General features: G+C 35.6%; 1 protein-coding gene across 16 annotated transcripts in view; it reads right to left on the bottom strand.

Moving 5' to 3' along the window:
• The window catches only part of CDC42BPA (CDC42 binding protein kinase alpha), a 322,506-nt gene that overhangs the window by 166,678 nt on the left and 136,827 nt on the right, over nt 1-19,001 (bottom strand). For all 16 annotated transcript variants that reach the window (XR_012091165.1, XM_007988230.3, XM_037985490.2 and 13 more), the window contains one exon: nt 6,323-6,416. Coding sequence is in view for 15 of the 16 variants with exons in the window: in XM_007988230.3 (XP_007986421.2) it covers nt 6,323-6,416 (94 nt within the window). In the remaining variant the exon portion in view is untranslated. The remainder of the gene's footprint in view (nt 1-6,322; nt 6,417-19,001) is intronic.

Raw genomic sequence — 19,001 nt, 5'->3', positions numbered from 1 at the left:
TACTTTATGGCAGTAATATTGAAAACTCAGAGAAAATGGACAATTTTCATCGAAAAGACTATAACATATTAAAACTCAGGAAGAAACAGAAAATCCAACAGACCTATAATCACTAAAAATTTGAATCAATAGTACAAAATCTATCTGCAAAACAAAACAAAATTGAAGAAAACAAAACTTCACCCAGGCTAAGGTGATTTAAAAGTAAATTCTACCAATGATATAAGTTAACAGATAACTGTATTATAAGAGCCAAAATGGGTAAGGGGAAAATATGGGTCCTCTGTTTATTTTATAAGGCTAAAATGACTTAAATCTAAAAATCAGACAAGAACAATTTAAGAAAAAAAAATTATACTCCAGTCTGAGATATGACTAATGTCATGTAAGAATGCCAGGTAACAATACTATACAAAATAGTAGCAGAGTCAACTAGCAATCTGTTAAAATACTGCAATATAACATCTTGATAAAGTTACATACTCAAAGGATGAATGATTTAACAATGGAGAAGCTGTCATTTATCAGATTAACAGATTAAAGGAAAAACAACCTAACCTTATCTTGATGGATGCAGAAAAGTAATTTAATTTCAACCAGAATCATAACAGAAAAACTCCAGTAATCAGAAATGAGAAGAAATTTCTTAATTTGATAAGGGATATATACCAAAAGCTAACTGCAAACATGAAACTAATTTGAAGCTACAGAAACAACATCACTGCACCTATTTAACATTGTACTGAAGGTCATTAGACTCCATGGTAGGAGGAAAAAAAAAAAGCACATATAAAGATTGTTGAGAAACAAACCCAAAGTTTGTCATAATTTATGGATTACATGATTTATTGTATGAAAAATCTAGAAGAATCTATAAACTATTTTAAACTGATAAAATTTAGTAAGATTGCTATATTCAAGATGAATATACAACATCAATTCTAATCCTAAAGAAGAGCAACAAGCTATTAAACTGCAAATTTAAACAAGTATCATTTATAATACAGGTAACATAAAAAAATCCACAAGTCACTTAGGAGCAAATCTAACTCATCTGGGTAATGGATTAATAGTGAACATTATGAAACTGTATTAACAGACATAAAAGAAAACCTGAAACAATAAAAAGAAACACAACATTCATAGATAAGAAGAGTCCATGTTGTAGACATAAATGTCCCCAAAATTAAGCTCTAATTTCAATGACAGGTCTTAAATACATAAGCCAGTGTTTATGAAGGATTGTTCACATGTGTGTACATGTATGGATATAAACCAATATGATAATCCTAACAATCACAGAGAAAAATAAAGGGCCAAGAATATCCAAGATAATTTTAGAGCAAGAAAAAGAATTATAGCAAACACTTCACCACCAGAAATTGACTTCTTAAGGTAAAGTGATTCAGCTGGTACGGTTTTGACCGAGACATAAGAGAAAAAGCAAGTTGAAACTTAATTTAAAAGTCACAAATTTGGGAAAGCCTCATAGATTTGAGGCAGCTGTCCAGATAATAAATAATGACCCACACAAAGTCAACAATCACAACATTTCAGGACACTGGGAATAAATAAAACATTCTACAAGCTTCCAAAGACAGAGAGAAAGGCTGTAATAAAAGGACTGAGACTCGGAATGGCATCAGATGTCTTAATAGCAACACTGTAAGTTAAAAGACAACATAATGCCTTCTAAATTCTAAGAGAAAAATAGTTTCAAATCTAGAATACTATGTCCAGACAAATTATCAATAAAATATGAAGGCATTTTTCAGACATGGAAGATTATGAAATATTTACTTCCAATGGAACCTTCCTCAGGCAGCTATCACCAAATGGGATCCAGGAAACACAGTCTGATACTAGAGAACAACGTAAATTCCATGAAGATGATGAAAGGTAGTCCTAGGATAGTACCTCTGCAGTAGGTCTCTAGAACAAACAGTCCAGATTAGGAGAATGCAAGATTCCAGTATGAATATCTCCATGGGAAAAAAAGTAGCTGCTAAATTCCTTTTACTAAGTAATCCAACGTGGTGGAGAGTTTGAGGATAAATTGGTGAAAATTACACAGAAAATTAAGCAGAGCAAAGTGGTCACTTACACCAGGAAGAATAAAAATGTTCTGAAGAAAAGAAATGCAATTAAAACAAATTGTATGACACCGCAATGAGTATTTGTATCATCATAATAAAATAATGAACAGGATTTAATGAGGGATTGTGTGATAATTACATTGGGAGGATAGAGAGGAAGCGTACTGGTTGGGCAAGAGCAGAGCAAGAGACCTGAATCCTCATCTACCACGGTAGGAAATTAAGAGATAGTATCTAAAAATAAATAATTAAGAGACAGCAGCACAAATATGGTTATAGGAAATATGTAAGTAAATGAAATGCTCAAAGCACCACTGCACTTGCCTGGGTGACAGAGCAAGACCCTGCCTCAAAAAATAAGACAATAAAATCTAAAAATTAATTTAAAAATCTAAAATAAAACAAGGTTTCTTCATTATAGTGTTTTTTAAATTTTTACTTATTTTTATTTTTTATTTATTTATTTTGGAGTCAAGATCTTGCTGTCACCCAGGCTGAAGTGCAATGGCACCATCACAGTCACTGCACCCTTGACCAGGTTCTGAGCTCAAGCGATCCTCCCATCTCATCCTCCTGAGTAACTGGACTACAGGTGCATGCCACCACGCCTATTTTTTTGTAGAGATGAGGTCTTGCCATGTTGCTCAGGCTGGTCTCAAACTCCTGGGCTTAAGCAATCCTCCCGCCTTGGCCTCCCAAAGTGCTGGTATTATAAGTGCAAGCCTATGGTTTTGAAAATGGAAGTCCAACGTGATATTACGTCCAAGAAAACAATTTTGAGTTCATCAATAAGTGTGCTAGAAACAAAACATAAAATATCCTATCGTCCAGCAAAATCAGAATGAATGACTGGGAAGACACACCAGACTTTCACGAACAAATATAATTGGAGGAAACTCATAGAGACAGAAATACTACTCATGCATTCTGGAATTTGCATTTCAAATGCATTCAAAAGGAATTTAGAATGGCAAACATCAGACTACAGGGACTCTATCTCCAGCTTTGAGTCCACTGGGCTTGTAACATGCAGGACTAGCTCTCTCCGTGGAGTTATTTTTCCCTGCAGCTCTATCCTCTCTGGAATGGTGGCCCCAACTTCCAGATGCCAAAGCCTCCCTGATTTTAATCTCTGTTTTCTCAACTCAGCAACACTACCATGCTATTTCCCTCTTCCAATGTCATACCTGGCACTACCCACTTCTCACTTTATACTCCCTACATACAATTATCCTAGAGCAGTATAATTCCATATACACATCTTCCATTGTTTATGTGACTATTGTCATATCCTTTACTTCTACATGTCACAAACTCCAAATTATAAATAATTACACATTACATTATTTTTGCTTTTAACAGTCAGGTACCTTTTACGTAAATTAAATAAGAGGGACAGTATAGACATTTTCTTTACCCACTTATTTACTGCATATGATATTTTTTATGCTATAAATCCAAATGTCCAAACAGTATCATTTCCTTTGACATGGAGGACATTCTTTAGCATCCAGGCCTGCTAGAGATTTTCTCATCTTCCATTTATCTGAAAATGTCTTTAATTCACCCTCATTTTTGAGGGATATTTTTCTTAATACAGAAACCTGTTTACACATTTTTTTCCTTCAGCACTTTAAAGATATCACTCCATGATTTCTCATGAGAGGTCAGCAGTCCTTACCATTTCTCCTCTGTATGTAATACGTCTTTCCTTCTGGCTGCTTTTAAATGTCTTTATCTTTAGTTTTCAGCACTTTAACCACATCTGACATGGCCGGCTAATTCTGTATTTTTAGTATAGACAGGCTTTCACTGTGTTGGACAGGTGGTCTCAAACTCCTGACCTCAGGTGATCCACCCACCTTGGCCTCCCAAAGTGCTGGGATTACAGGCGTGAGCCACTGCGCCTGACCTATGATCACTTCTTTAAGTCTCCATCTGCGAAGTCCAACATGTGTGCCAGCCAGGCCTCTACTGATTGCTTTTATCTGACTCTGCATCACTATCCACATCCCCATTTTTGTTTGGTTCAGTGATTTTTTTTTTTTTTTTTTTTGAATCCTGATCATTGTGAATAAGATGTTATAGAGAGTATTGAGTTTGTTACCTTCTTATGAAGAAAAATAATTATTATGTAAGCACATAAAAAAATTACTGACTGATCTCCTTGACCATGAGTTGGCTTACATATACTCTGTGATTATAGGTTCATACAAAAATCTAAGACTTGTCATAAGACCCTCTACTTGGAAGGAAGACTTCCAAACTCTGTGGATCTTATCAGGGCTTGGACTTAGGTTATTAGTTAGGGTTAGAGTAGGTCTTAGGTGATACAAAGGTTGTTAGCTGGCTCTCCAGGGCTGAAAATTCAATTTCCCCTAGCACTGTTTCTCACCTGGGAGATCTGCTTGATGATTAGTATTCCGGTCTGTTTTCAAATGCTATCATCTGCTATTGTCAAGCCTCATATGGTCTTGTAGTACAATGCACAGCCCAACCTTCATGAGGTACTTTATGCCCTCTCTCTGTACAACTCCTTCCTCTCCAATGCCAAGCCCTGAATATTCCAGCTGTTGCAGGTAGTCCAGCTCTGCTTTCACTCTGGCTTTCTGCATCAGAGTCAGGAACTGTCCCAGTCTTTGCACAATCGTGAGGAATACCTCATGAGTTCATTTATGTCAGGGATAATAGCATATGCTGCCTGTTGTTCACTGCTGGAAAACAGTTGTTTCAACTACTGTATCCAGTTTTATAGTTCCTTATAGTGGGGGTGCTAATTTGGTACCAATTTATTCCTTCCATCATGGCCAGAGGCAGAAGTCACATAATTCTTTTTAACAAAGTTATCACTGTAGGACAAATTTTCCAAAGTCGGTCGGGCACGGTGGCTCATGCCTGTAATCCCAGCACTTTGGGAGGCCGAGGCGGGTGGATCACCTGAGGTCAGGAGTTTGAGACCAGCCTGGCCAACATGGTGAAACCCCATCTCTACAAAAAATACAAAAATTAGCCAGGCATGGTGCGCTTGCCTGCAATCCCAGCTACTTGGGAGGCTGAGGCAGAAGAATCACTTGAACTCAGGAGGCAGAGGTTGCAGTGAGCCAAGATCACGCCACTGCACTCCAGCCTAGGCAACAGAGTGAGACTTCGTCTAAAAAAACAAAAAGAATAAAATTTTTCCAAAGTTAAAATTACTGGTCTAATGTGACATTTGCATGGCTTTTGGAATGTATTATACTAAACTGTTCTCCAGAAAGTTTCTGTCAATTAAACTGATATATTTTTGGATCTCTCCTATTCGGCCAGAAAAAAAATGAAGTTAAAAAAAATAACAGAATAAAACTGTGGCATATAAACTTATTTTTTTTTCTTTAAAATAGAGACAGAGTCTCACTATGTTGCTTAAGCTGGTCTTGAACTCCTGGGCTCAAGTGATCCTCTTGCCTTAGCCTCCCAAGGGATTACAAGCATGAGCCACCATGCCCAGCTTTTTTTTTTGGGGGGGGGGTGGTTGTGGGGGTGAGGGAGTGGGGGACAGGACTTCACTGTTGCCCAGGCTGGAGTGCATTGGTGCAATCTTGGCTCACTGCAACCTCTGCCTCCTGCACTCAGGAGATCCTCCCACCTCAGACTCCTGAGTAGCTGGGACTACAGGCACCCACCACCATGCCCAGCTATTAAGTAAACAAACAACAACAACAAAAAAAACCAAGGGATTTAAGCTTAGCAAAAGTTAAGCAAATGGGAACATGAAACTAAATCAACTTGTAAACTCTCTGAAAAAAGGATTCATTTGTTGAACACTGTCCCTGAGAATAACGAGACAATTAGGAAAGAAAGAACAAAAAAAGGTAAAAGTGAGGACAAAGTTGCATTTTCTTTTTCTATGTGAGACTTAGTTCTTTTACCCCCGGTGAACTTCGAAATATCTGAAATACAACAGAAGTCACCAGCTAAAGAAGGAGCAAACAAGGGTCTCATAAAGGGTATATTTTATCAGTCTTAAGATCTTTGATATAAGCAGCTGAAATGACTTGTGACTTTTTAGACAAACCCCATTATAAGTATGCCCAAATCCCTTTGTGGAAGGAGGTGGAGCATAGATAGACAAATGGATGGATGGACAGGTAGACAGTATAAATAGATGGTTTCTAAAACAGATATAAAAGACAAATAGCAAGGGAAACGTCTGTGAATAAAATAATTTAGTATTTATCTTTATTTACCGTTCCATCTTCCATCAGCTTCAGACAAGAACCAAAATCTGCTAACCGAATATGTCCATTCATATCCATCAGTATATTGTCAGGTTTAATGTCTCTGAAAAAATAAATACATTCAATTTTTAGTGGAAAAATAAACAATTCGTTGCTTGGTAAGGTATTCTTTTTGTCGAAAAAAATCTCAACTTATTTTAAAAGTAATATTCTAAGAACATCTATTTAATTACTTTATTAAGTCAAATCCTGGTTCTGATTCATATTAAAACTTTCTCAAACACATGTAATTTCAGTATTCTTCTAGAGATAAAAAGTAGTGTAGTTATTTTCATTCTGGTTAAATTAATCTTACTATCTTTCCTTTTGATTTACACAGATACCAATGTCACTATGGTAGACTTACTTTCTGCATACAGAAGAGTCATCATTACCTGATAACCATAAAAAATACTATCCTCTAGCCCATGAAACTGGACAGGGAAAAATATACTTTCTAGACCCTAAGATAACTGCAGATAGATAAAGTCTCAATTACTGCAGGTCATGACAACACAAAAAAATTGCTTCATAAAGTTGATTTTACAGAAGAACTAAAACAACTGCCTAATAGATTGTCTATATTATTTAAAGTTTTCACTGTCTTTGGACGTTAAGTCAATGGTGTGTAAGATATTCAAATCTAAACTATATCATATACCAGCTTTTGTATTTGTTTTTGCATGTGAATGCAAACCTTTAAAAAATTATCATATATAAAGTGGTTCTGTAAAGAAGATTCTCAGGGACTTAAGAATATTAAGCTTCTAATCATACTAAAGGTTGTAATTGTGAATAACTAAGAGATTATACCCACCCAACTCACTCTACTTTTAGAGGAAGAAAAAGAATCTTTGGAGAACCTATACATATTTTTAAAAAATTATATTGCCATGTAAATTACAGGAATATGGGAGGGCTACTTCAATTTAACCTGAATAATGCCATTTAAGATCTCTATGCCTCAGTTTTACCACCCATAATATGGGTAAAATATTGTAACAATATTACTTTGATTACTGAAGCAATTTCTCTGAGTGTATTGTATATCACAAGTTAGTAAATTATGGCCCACGGCCAAATCTAGCTTGCTGCCTGTTTTTGTAAATAAAGTTTTATTGAAACACAGCTGTGCCCATTCATTTAGGTATTGCCTATATCTGCTTTCACACTACTATGGCAAAGTGAGTAGCTGTGACACAGACCACATGGTCTACAAAGCCTAATATATTTACTCTCTGGCAGTTTATAGAAAATGTTTTCAAACACCTATTGTAGATGATAGATGGTTGCTAAACAGGCAGATTGAAAACAACAATCTGTATAGGGAATTAGCTTTATAATCCTCAACATTTGACTTTATCCTAACCTGTCAAAAAAGATCTTCTGCTGTAGGGGAAACATCAAAGGAGTACAGTTTAGTTCTGGAAGGAAGCTTAGCAATTACTAAGACCATTTTTGGATGAGGAAAAAATATTTTATTATTTATCTTAAAAATTAAGCTATATAGTCACTACAAATTACTTCTACTGGTATAGTATTTCTTAGATTGTAAAGGAGATTAAAGGAATTGCAAAGATGGATTTATATGCATCAATAATATCTTTGCTTATTTTATAGGCAGTAAGTATAAAATATATACATATACATAAAGCATATTAATGTGAATATACTCTATTCATAATACTATATAAATAAAATAGAAAATACTAAAAGTTAACAAGACATCACAGATAGTACTGAAAAACGTAAGTATTCTATTACCATTCCTGATCTCATCCTCTCCCTCCACTACCCAGATACAGCCACTATCCTAAATTTGGTGTTTACTGTATCCATGCATATTTTATACTATTATGCCTATATGCAACATCACAAAACTATGTACGCTTTAAATGTCTTTAAACTTCATAAATGACACCAAACTGTGTATTGCCTTTTGCAGCTTGGTTTGATTCAAATACTATGCTTCATCAGCCGGGTGTGATAGTTCACGCCTATAATCCCAGCACTTTGGGAGACCAAAGGAGGCCAAAGAGGGAGGAGTACTTGAGTCCAGGAGTTTAAGAACAGCCTGTAAAACACAGTGAGACCCCTTCTCTACAAAAAATAAAAATGAAAAGTTAGCCAGGCAGGATGGCACATGCTTGAGGTCCCAGCTATTTGGGAGGTTGAAGTGGGAAGATCACCTGAGCCTGGGAGGTCAAGGCTGCAGTGAACCATGATTGTGTCACTACACTCCAGCCTGGGTGATGGAATAAGAAACTGTCTCCAAAAGAAAAAAATATATATATATGTTTCTAAAACTTATCTATTTTGGTACATATTGTTTTGATTCATTAATTTTAATTTTAATTATATACATGTCAAAATTTATCAATTCTCCTGATAATGGAATTTTGATTGCTTCCCATTTTTATTTTGTTAAAACACAGAATGCTGAGATGAATATTTTAATAATTGTCTTCTAGTACTCATATGTGAATGCTTCTCCAGACTACAGATGTAGAAGTGAAATTTCTGAGATGAAAGATACAGACATCTTCAACTTTGCTAGCATGATTACGAGTACAGTTGAGAACCTTTTTCATATTATCACTGGTATCATTGGTCATCTTAGATTCTTCTTCTATAAAATGCCTGTTAATATCCCTTGCCATTTTAAAAACTGTGTGCACACTGTTTTTTGTTTAATCTTCAGGGATTCTATTTACTCAAACTTAGTTCTTTATTATGTGTTACAAATCTCTTTTCCCTGCATGTGGGCTTGTTTTTCCATTGTTTTTAATGTCCTTCTTATTTGTAAAAAAAAAAAAAAAATATATATATATATATATATATATATATATATATAAAAATACTAATGTAGTCTTATAATTTATACTATGATTTCTATCCTCCCAGACATCATAAGGATAGTGTCCTAATTTTCTCTTGTGTAAGTTTTAAAGTTTTACTTTTCAAGTTTTTAAATCTACCTGGGATTAATTTTTGTGTGTAGTGTGAGATAAAGGGCAGTTACATTTCTTTCTACCCTAGCACTATTTACTGAATGATACCTTTTCACCACTATTATCTAATACCACATAGGTCATAAATTTAGTGGGTTTGTTTCAGGACTCTCAAGAAGAGCAAAAATACTACTTATTACTCTCTCTATTTTTTTTCAGTTGACAATCTTTAGAGTGAAAGGGGGCCTATTAATAATTGCCAGGACAACAGGCATAAATTGGAACTCTTCCACACAAGCCAAGATGAATGGCCACCCTATCAATATGCCTCTACCTGCACCAATACCACAGTGTCTTAATTATAAAATAATGAGCTTCATATCAGTAAAGCATATTTTTTAATTGCCATTACTCTTCTAGATCAATGCTGGAATTAGCTTAATATGTTCTATAATACATATTGAAATTTTTATGGGAATCATGATTTTATAGATTAATCTGAAGAGAACTGACATCTTTGCAATATGACACTTCCTATCTCTGTGTACACTAAACCTGTAAGTCTTCTTTTATATTCTTCAGTTATGAATTATTTTCCACAGAGAACTTACACATCTAATCTATAGGCAACATAGTGAGACTCTGTCTCTATTTAAAAAAAAAAAAAAAATGTAAACTTAGGCGTGGTGGTGCATGCCTGTGGTACCAGCTATTCAGGAGGCTACTCAGGAGGCTGAGGTGGAAGGATCACTTGAGCCCATGAGTTCGAAGCTGTTATGAGCCATGATCATGCCACTGCACTTCAGCCTACGTGACAGAGCAAGACCCCCATCTCTTTTCAAGTGCGTGTGTTCACGCACGCGTGCACACACACACCCCCCTAGCTAAATTTTTTAAAATTCAGACTCTGGAAACCAGATCCTAGTTTCAAAACTTTCAGTAAACTCTCAATAAATCACTAAAATGCAAAGGGCCCAACATTACTCTTATCACTTCACATTTTCTTCCAAATCAATACATAGTCTTCCTGTATAAATAATTTTATGCTATATATTAGCAGCTGAGAGAAAGACAGGTTTTAGGAAATTAAATTTCAGGATCCCATAAGCATGTTGGGGGTAGAGTGAGGGCTGGGACAAGAATGTAACAACTGACAAAGTAAAACATTCAATAAGCATTAATTAAACATTTACAGCATGAAACAGCACTGAATTAACTATAACACTATGCACTACAGGAGTACATGAAAGTAGAAAACAGAAATCCTTCTTATTCCCTCATCACCCCAAAAATATTATTGGGAGTAAACATGTTTATCTCTGCTCCCTCCAGAACCACAGTAAAATGACAATACAAGAATTAAAAGGTAGAAACCCACAAGTGAATATAAGAAAAGACAATAGAAGATGATGGGTGTCAACACAATTTTCAAAGATGGAGAACATACGTATGATAAATAATGTGGAGCCAAGGAAGCTGAATTATAACTGCCTACAAGGTTGGGAGAAAGGAACTAAATTGACTTGATACATGATTTGATGTACTGGAATACTTCAAAATGTACTGTTAGGCATTTGGTACATATAAAAGGAAATTTTAAGAGTATTGACAAACAACTGAAAACAAATTTGAGCCTATTATTAATTATAGGAAAAATAGCGAAATAAGAAACGAAAAAATTATAGTACATTTCTTGGCTCAGCAAATAAACAATATTTACAAAGTCTCAAAAATGCAACCATTATCTACCAAGAAGAGCAAAAACAGTGATAAAATTATAGTGAGAGAATGCAGGAAGGAAAAGTAGAAAGAGGAATACAGACAGCTAAATCCTCCACTAGCATAGAAGGCAGTCAACAGAAGTCTTTACAAACTGTCCAAAATTCACAAATCTAGAAACCTCAACACATCAGGACATTAGAGATAAGGGGCTAAATAACTTTTAAAAAACAGAATTGAATATAGCTGCCACTAGGGAACAGGCATAAGAGGTATGCTGGAGAGACTATTTTTCAATATAACCTTTATAATATTAGTTTTTTCTTTACTGTATTAAGTATTGTTTGATTAAAATTAATTAAAAACCAAAAATACATGTGTAAATGTCTGAATCATTTAATCAAAGAATATGAAAATGTTTTCATTAAACCACTAAGATCATCTGCAGTCAGCAATATATTTTAGTCCAAATAGTTAACGGTTATCAATATCACAGATAAGCACCATGATGTTAAAATGACAATATTAACTGGTCTCTGTTTATTCAACAATGAGTACAATTATACATTTAATAAAGTATGTAGCCTACTGACTCACTCCACATCCTTACTCATTTTATTCCATGGCTGAAAAAGAAGTCTCTCTGTTCTTAAAATGGTCACTATTTGGGCAGACGGAAACTCTCCTGACCTTCGAAATAATGAGACCTCAGGAGGGTGGGCTATTTATTCTCCCTAGTCATCTGTTGTGTTTGAAAATATTTAAGTTTTATTTTTGTTTTGGGGATGAGGCAATAGAACATATAATGCTGGTATGAGGCAGAATTTAAAGGATTCATAGGGTAGAAGAGAAAATGGCTTTTCCATCTAGCTGGGCAGAATATTTCACTAAATTACCAGGCAAACATAAGGCATAAAACTTACATAAATTCACATACTTTATCATCTCGAGCAAAAGAAAACATTAAACCAAGACTACAGCTTGGCCTTCTGTGGTTTTCTTTTTCCTTCAGACTTACCTATTATCTTCATGTAAATCTAAATTTATAGTAGTCATAAGAAAAATGTTTGGGGAGAAGGGATACAAAGTATGATGTGAACTAGGCCAAACTTACACAAGGACCACCCTGGTTCTTTTTGTACTCTAAAGTGTAAACAAAGAGAAGTCACACGTTCCAGTTCCCATTAGTGCTCACTAGGGGCAGGAGTGGGGGTGTCTCAATGCCTCTGCTGACCAACACCTATCAACTGAGTAAAGAATGCTCTTAATTACTTCATAAGGATGCTCTCAGTAGGTAATACAACAAGCATAGATACTTCATTCAAACTTGGGGGGTGGGGGGCTCAAGAGAGCAGGAACAGAAAAAGTTCTCAAGTGTCACCTGAATAGAAAGAAGGTTACGCTTAACTGACAGTACCCACAAACCCAAAAGGTTCTAACATTTTGAAGAAGTAGGATCAAAGAAAAGTAGGTAAACATACACCTATTCTCTGTACAAATAATTTGATCACCGAGCTAAGGTTTTGGCATCTTACAATATTACATAAGAATAAAAACTAGAGGCCTCCTAGAAAATGTTTTGCATTCCATATTTGGTAAAATCTTTTTAAATAATGAAGGTCATAAGCATAAAGTTATCTATCATGATTATACCTGCTCCAAGAGAATGCAAGTCCTTGTCCTTACATTACCACTGAAATGTATGATCAATTCTTAAAAGGAATTTGAGTGCTGAAAAGAAGTTATCCAAAAGTTTTTTTTGGCTTTCCTTTTTCCTATTCATTATGCAGAAAATACTCTTTAAGATAACAAATGACCTTTTCACTGCCAATTCCAGTAGCATCTTTTTAGTTCGAATCCTGTAATGACTTCTCTATAACATCTGACACTGGTTATTCTCCCAACTATGTCACTTTCTTATCTATTTTTTTCTCCCAACTAAAACTAATGCTTCTCAGTTTCCTTTCCTGGTTCCTCCTTTCCCAAAAGCATAATTTCCATTCCCCTAATGCCACCTTTTCTTAATATGCAGCTCTCTGCTCTCCTTTGTACCTCAATGATCCTTTCCCTGGAGATACCTGTCATTTCTTAGATTTCAGGTTAGTTAGTTGCCCTATGACCTCAAATCTCTGATGAGTTCAAAACAATGTTATAATTTTTGCTTTAAGCAGTCATATGGTTTGTGAAGAAATAAGAATAAAAATTTATAGTCCAGTATGTATCTAGACATTTACTATTTTAATTGCCTTGGATTCCTTTCTGCAGATTCAAGCTTTCATGTAGTATCATTTCCCTGCAGCCTAAATAACCTCCTTTAGCATGTCTTACTGTACAGGTCTTCTGGCATAAATTTTTTTTTTTCCTTTTTTTTTTTTTTTTTTTTTTGAGATGGAGTCTCACTCTGTCACCCAGGCTCAAGTGCAGTGGCATGATCTTGGCTCACTGCAACCCCCACCTCCTGGGTTCAAGCAATGCTCCTGCCTCAGACTCCTAAGTAGCTGCGAATACAGGTGCCTGCCACTAAGCCTGGCAAATTTTGTATTTTAGTAGAGGCGGGGTTTCATCTTGTTAGTCAGGCTGGTCTCAAACTCCTGACCTCAAGTGCTCAGCCCACCTTGGCGTCCCAAAGTGCTGGAATTATAAGCATGAACCATCACGCCTGGCCTCTTTTGTTCTTCTTTTACCTTCAAATGTCATTTCACATTTATTTTTGAAGGATATTTTCACTGGATATATAGAATTCTTGGTTAAGCCTCTCTTTTAGCTTCCTTATTTTCTAATGAGAATTCATTTCTTAATGGAATTGTAGTTCCCCCAAATGTAATGTTATTTTTTCCTTGCTCCTTCCAAAATTTGCTGTCTTTGGATTTCAATAGTTTCACTATAATGAACCTTGACATGGGCTTTTCCACATTTATCTTCACTGATGTTACTTGAGCATCTCAAATACATAAAATTATATCTTTCATCAAATTTGAGGCCATTAGTTCTTCAGGTACTTTTTCTGGCCCATTCTCTTTCCTCTCCTTCTTAATCTCAAAGTACATGTACATAAAACCTTGTGATATTTTCTAACAGGTCCTTGGACTACTATTATTTTACTCTTTTCCTCACTGTTCTTTACCTTCAATAACTTCTGGCTTATTTAACTTCAAGTCTTTACTTTGTCATCTCCACTAGGCTGTTAAGTTTTTCCAGTGAAAATTTTCATTTCAGATTTCGTATTTTTCATTTGTAGAATTTCCATTTGATTTTTTGATTTGTTTCTAGTTCTCTGCTGAGATTTCCTATCTTTTCATATACTGTGAACGCATTTTATTTTCCTTTATTGAGAATAGTTGTAATAGCCACTTAAAAATCCTAGTCTGCTATCAATAATTTCTAAATCTCGGTCATTTCAGGGATACTCTTTTCTCTTGAAAAGTAGTTACATATTCTTTTTTCTTTACATATTGGGTGATTCTGAATGTTCCCTGTACATAATAAATGTAAAATTTCTGAAACTCTGGATTCTTTTTCTCCAGTTAGCATTTTTTTCTTTTTTTAATCAGCTGATCAAATACATTTAAACTGCAAACTGTTTGCTGGGAAGAAGTTTCTTATCTTTTGTCTTTAGCTGAGCAGCTCTGAGTGAAGCTATCACTCAGGGGTCATGAGAGCTGTCAGTAGACAGATTTTGGATACCCTCTCTAACAAACACAGTTTCCCCAAATTCAGCTTTCACAGGCCATAGAGACCAGAGTTATTCTACTTATGCCCATGCCACAATGCACACCATGCCATTTTCACCCAGCCCCAGGCTGAGAGCTGCAAAACATAAGATGTCACTTCATATACCTTATCTTCTTTGAGGATGTATTCCCAATCAGGTTCTCCCCACTTCTGTTCACTCTTTAGTGTCTTTAGGATAATGGTCTTTGTGCTATGCTCAGATTTTTAGTTGCTTCTGTGAGGGTCTTAGTCCAGAAAGACCTCATTCAGTCACTACCCCGCCTCATTGATTTGGACCACTATTAATTTGAATTTTCTAAAAGAGGCAGCCAACCCTATTTCTAAGGCACCCTGAACTTTTAAGTTTTATGAATATAGAAAACTATATTTTTCAAACATGGCCTAAATAATATATCTCACTCCATATTTTCATCTAGAACCTTGCCATTCACCCATCAAGAAGATTGTCCCCCTTCAGCTTGAACCTGAATGGACTCTTGTGACTATCTCAATCAATACAGTATGATAGAACTTAGTCTGGCTATGATGTCCAAGGCTAGGTCATTAAAATGTCATGCAATTCTGCTTTGTTCTCTAGAGACACCTGCTCTTGGAACATATCATGTTGTTAAGAAAGTCAAGCAGCCCATGTGGGAAGAACAAAAACCCCATGCCCACAGCTCTGGCTGAACTCCCAATTGATAGGCAGCACCAACTGGCTAGTTATGTGTGTAAGCCATCTTGACAGTGATTCCCCCTACCGCAAGTGAGCTACTGCAACTCATGCTGCATAGAGAAGACACAATTAGGTGCTGCCTAGTCCTGCACAAATTTCAGACTCGTGAGCAAAAAAAACAAAAACAAAAAACAAAAAACAACTTGTTTTATATTAGTCACTATAGCGTTTCAGGGTGTATGGTGGACAGTGATGTGTTATCTTCTCCCTCAATGATGGGCTTTGCCCCAGATGTCAACAGATAGCTCCCCTCCACCAGGCTCCTTCCGAGTTACAGAAAGCCTCTTTACAAAACTGCCTGTGTTTCTTGGAGAACTTCATATGCGTCAAATGACTAATAAGGAAATAAGAAAACCACGCCATTTCTACCAAACTAGCAACAACTCAGGTGGCCACAGATGCTTCAGAACTCCTAGTGGGGCTGACTGAAGCTTTGACTTCAATGTCATCTAACTTCTCCCTCCACCCAAACCTGCTTTCTCCAATTTGTTTCTACAGGTGTTAACCCCTAATAAATACCCTGCATGACACATTCTGTCTCAGTGCCTGCTTCTGGACAACATAATGTGTTACACAGCAGTTGGTAAGTGGAACAGTAGCCCAACAAATCCCATTTTCTGAAAGAAGCCACAAAATAACATCTGGCATTCAAAACCACTCTGAGTCAGTGACATCTTGCAAATAACGTGGCAGCCAGACAACCAGATACCAATAATTGGCAATAAAAGGAGTGAAAGGAAAGTTCAGGTAAAACATTATTTTCAACTTTGATAATTCATGAAAACTGAGAAATAAACGTTTGGAAGAGATAAAATATCTACATTATTACTGTAAAAACATTATTCAAGTTTTCCCACAATTCAAATATTAATCAAAACATGTTCAGTAATTAAAGTTTCTAAAATGAATAATTTTCCTTGTCCCTAAACAAAAGCAAATAAGATTTGGCTTAAAAGTTTTATGATTTTAGTTTTAAAATAATAGTTTTTAAAATTTAAAAAGCATTCTATGCTGGGCACAATGGCTCACGCCTATAATCCCAGAACTTTGGGAGGCAAGGCCAGTGGATCACGTGAGTGCAGGAGTTTGTGACCAGCCTAAGCAACCTCATCTCTATAAAAAATACAAACATTAGCCAAGAATAGTGGTCCACGCCTGCGCTAGTGGTCCCGGCTACCCAACAGGCTGAGGTCAGAGGATCGCCTGAGCCCAGGAGGTCAAAGCTGTAGTGAGCCGTGATGATGCCACTACACTCTAGCCTGGGTGACAGAGCCAGACCCTGTCTCCAAAAAAAAAAAGCATTCTAAAACAATGATTATATTGAAAGGGCAACATTCTACGGGCAAATTTTTTTTTTTTTTTTTTTTTTTTACTTCACTAGATCATCAGTACTAAAAGCATGATTATTATAAATATTACCCCCATAAGAATGAAATGTAAATATGACATTAATCTACATAGTTTCAACTGTGGCTGGACACTGAATTCAACTATAGAGGGTTATTTTAATTGCATGTACCTTGGCCCCAACCCAGGCACCACTAATCAAAATACTGCATAGGGATTGGTCCCTGACAGCCACTAATTTAAGACAGGCATTTCTCTTCCCAGCAACATCACGTTAATATCTCCCATTTGGTTCCTTTTTATAATTTATATAAGTTAGAGTAGTGGATTCTTCTAAAACAAAACTTTTATTTTCTCATTTTCCTACTCCTTTTTTATATACTCATATAAAAACAGCATACTGCATTATATTAAAATGAAACTGCTTTTTAAAATTGTCTTTTAATTTTGTCAAAGAAATATTACATCAGTAATAAAGAAAACAAAGTCCATACTGGTAAAATTGTCACAAACAGCCTATCAGTCAGAAATTAGAATTCTTTATGGAACATTAATTTTGGATTCATCTTACATTTGAGAAAACAGTTATTCAAAAAATTCTGTCAGTAAACTTTTCTCAAACTAATCTTTTCCAGTGGATAGTGAAGCTATTATTTAAGAATTATGGGAATAAAAAATTAATGATTATATAATTCCAGGTACTGCAAAATAATGATGGCTATACAAATCCTAATCTTTCTATGCATCTTTCCAAAAACCATCCAGATACAATCAACAAGGACAATAAGTGAAACAACCCACAAACCACATTTAAAATGTAATTCAAAGAAAGACTACTATGAAATTCAAATTATGTATAATTACGAAAATAAACATTCCAATTCAGCATATGGGAAAAAGAAGAGAAAAGTGGGGAGTAAAGGGGCAATAAAATGCAGATTAAACCACTGCCCGCTGTGACAGAAGGAAGAAGTCCTAAAATGAGTAGAATAGACAGTATAGTTGGGGGAAACTGGGTGAAAGGTACATGGGACCTTTCTGTACTACCTTTGCAATTTCCTGTGACTCTAAACTTATTTCAAAATAAGGTTTTCTAAGCTAAAAAAACAATCATCTTGAGTAAATTTATAGAATTATTTTATACTTCTCCTTATCCTGTTATATATTAACATGTCTTTACACTTATTCTCTTTAACAAATACTCACTCGTATATAAATAATATATAACTAAAAGAAAAACCTAAAACTATAGTACAGTCAATAGCATCTGATCTGAGAAATACTCACTGGTAGATTCAGTTAAAGGCTCCTCAGGATCTAATAAAATGGCCAGCCTGAGGAATAACTACATTTAGCTACCTATCAAGTAACTTCTATGCTAAATAGTTCTGTACAAGTACAAATAGTGATAGATAAAAGGAGGAAACAAGTAATTAAATTAGTACAAAAATACGAGAATGTATATAATGGCTTTATAGGATAGACCAGAAATTTTGTTCAATTACCCTGCACTGGCTCTTCCAAATGCCAGATATATTCAAACTGATACTATTGCTGTATCTGCCATATGAACACTACACTAAATGAAGATGCCTAAATATGATAGGAAAGTTTGCCTAAAGGCCAGGGAATTGTCTATATAGTGAAGACCTAATCTTGCCCAAAGAGAGGTCTGGTTTTTATCCTCAGCTACTGGAAGATGATCTCTAGGCTCTTGGAATAGCACGACTGATAGGAGTGTCTTTGGCTACTAGACAATCTACCAATGTGATTTATGATACATGTAATTCATTTGGGTCATACTATGTTTTGCCTCTGGAAAGGAATGGAGACTAAAGGTATCAGCCCAACATTTGGGAAGGGCTGGAGAATAAAGACAGTCAGGCAGTAAGTAATTGAGGCCACCCCAAAAAACTACAAAAACCAAAGGCTTAGGTGGGCTTCCCTGGTTGGCAATACTCGGTAAGCACTATCATATGTGTATGCTGGGCTGTCCTAATTCCATCAAGAAAGAATGATGAAGCTTCACATGTGGTATTTTTGAACTCTACCCTATATATTAAGACTTATTCCTTTGGCTGATTTAAATCGATCTCCATGTAATAAAATCAGTATTCCATGTAATCAAATACAACTGTTAAGTATAACAGCATTCGGTGAGTTCTGAGAGTCTTGCAAATTATGA

This window comes from Chlorocebus sabaeus, chromosome 25 (assembly GCF_047675955.1).
Source record: "Chlorocebus sabaeus isolate Y175 chromosome 25, mChlSab1.0.hap1, whole genome shotgun sequence".
NCBI classification, from domain to species: Eukaryota; Metazoa; Chordata; class Mammalia; order Primates; family Cercopithecidae; genus Chlorocebus; species Chlorocebus sabaeus.
This window is presented reverse-complemented; position numbering and strand designations above follow the sequence as displayed.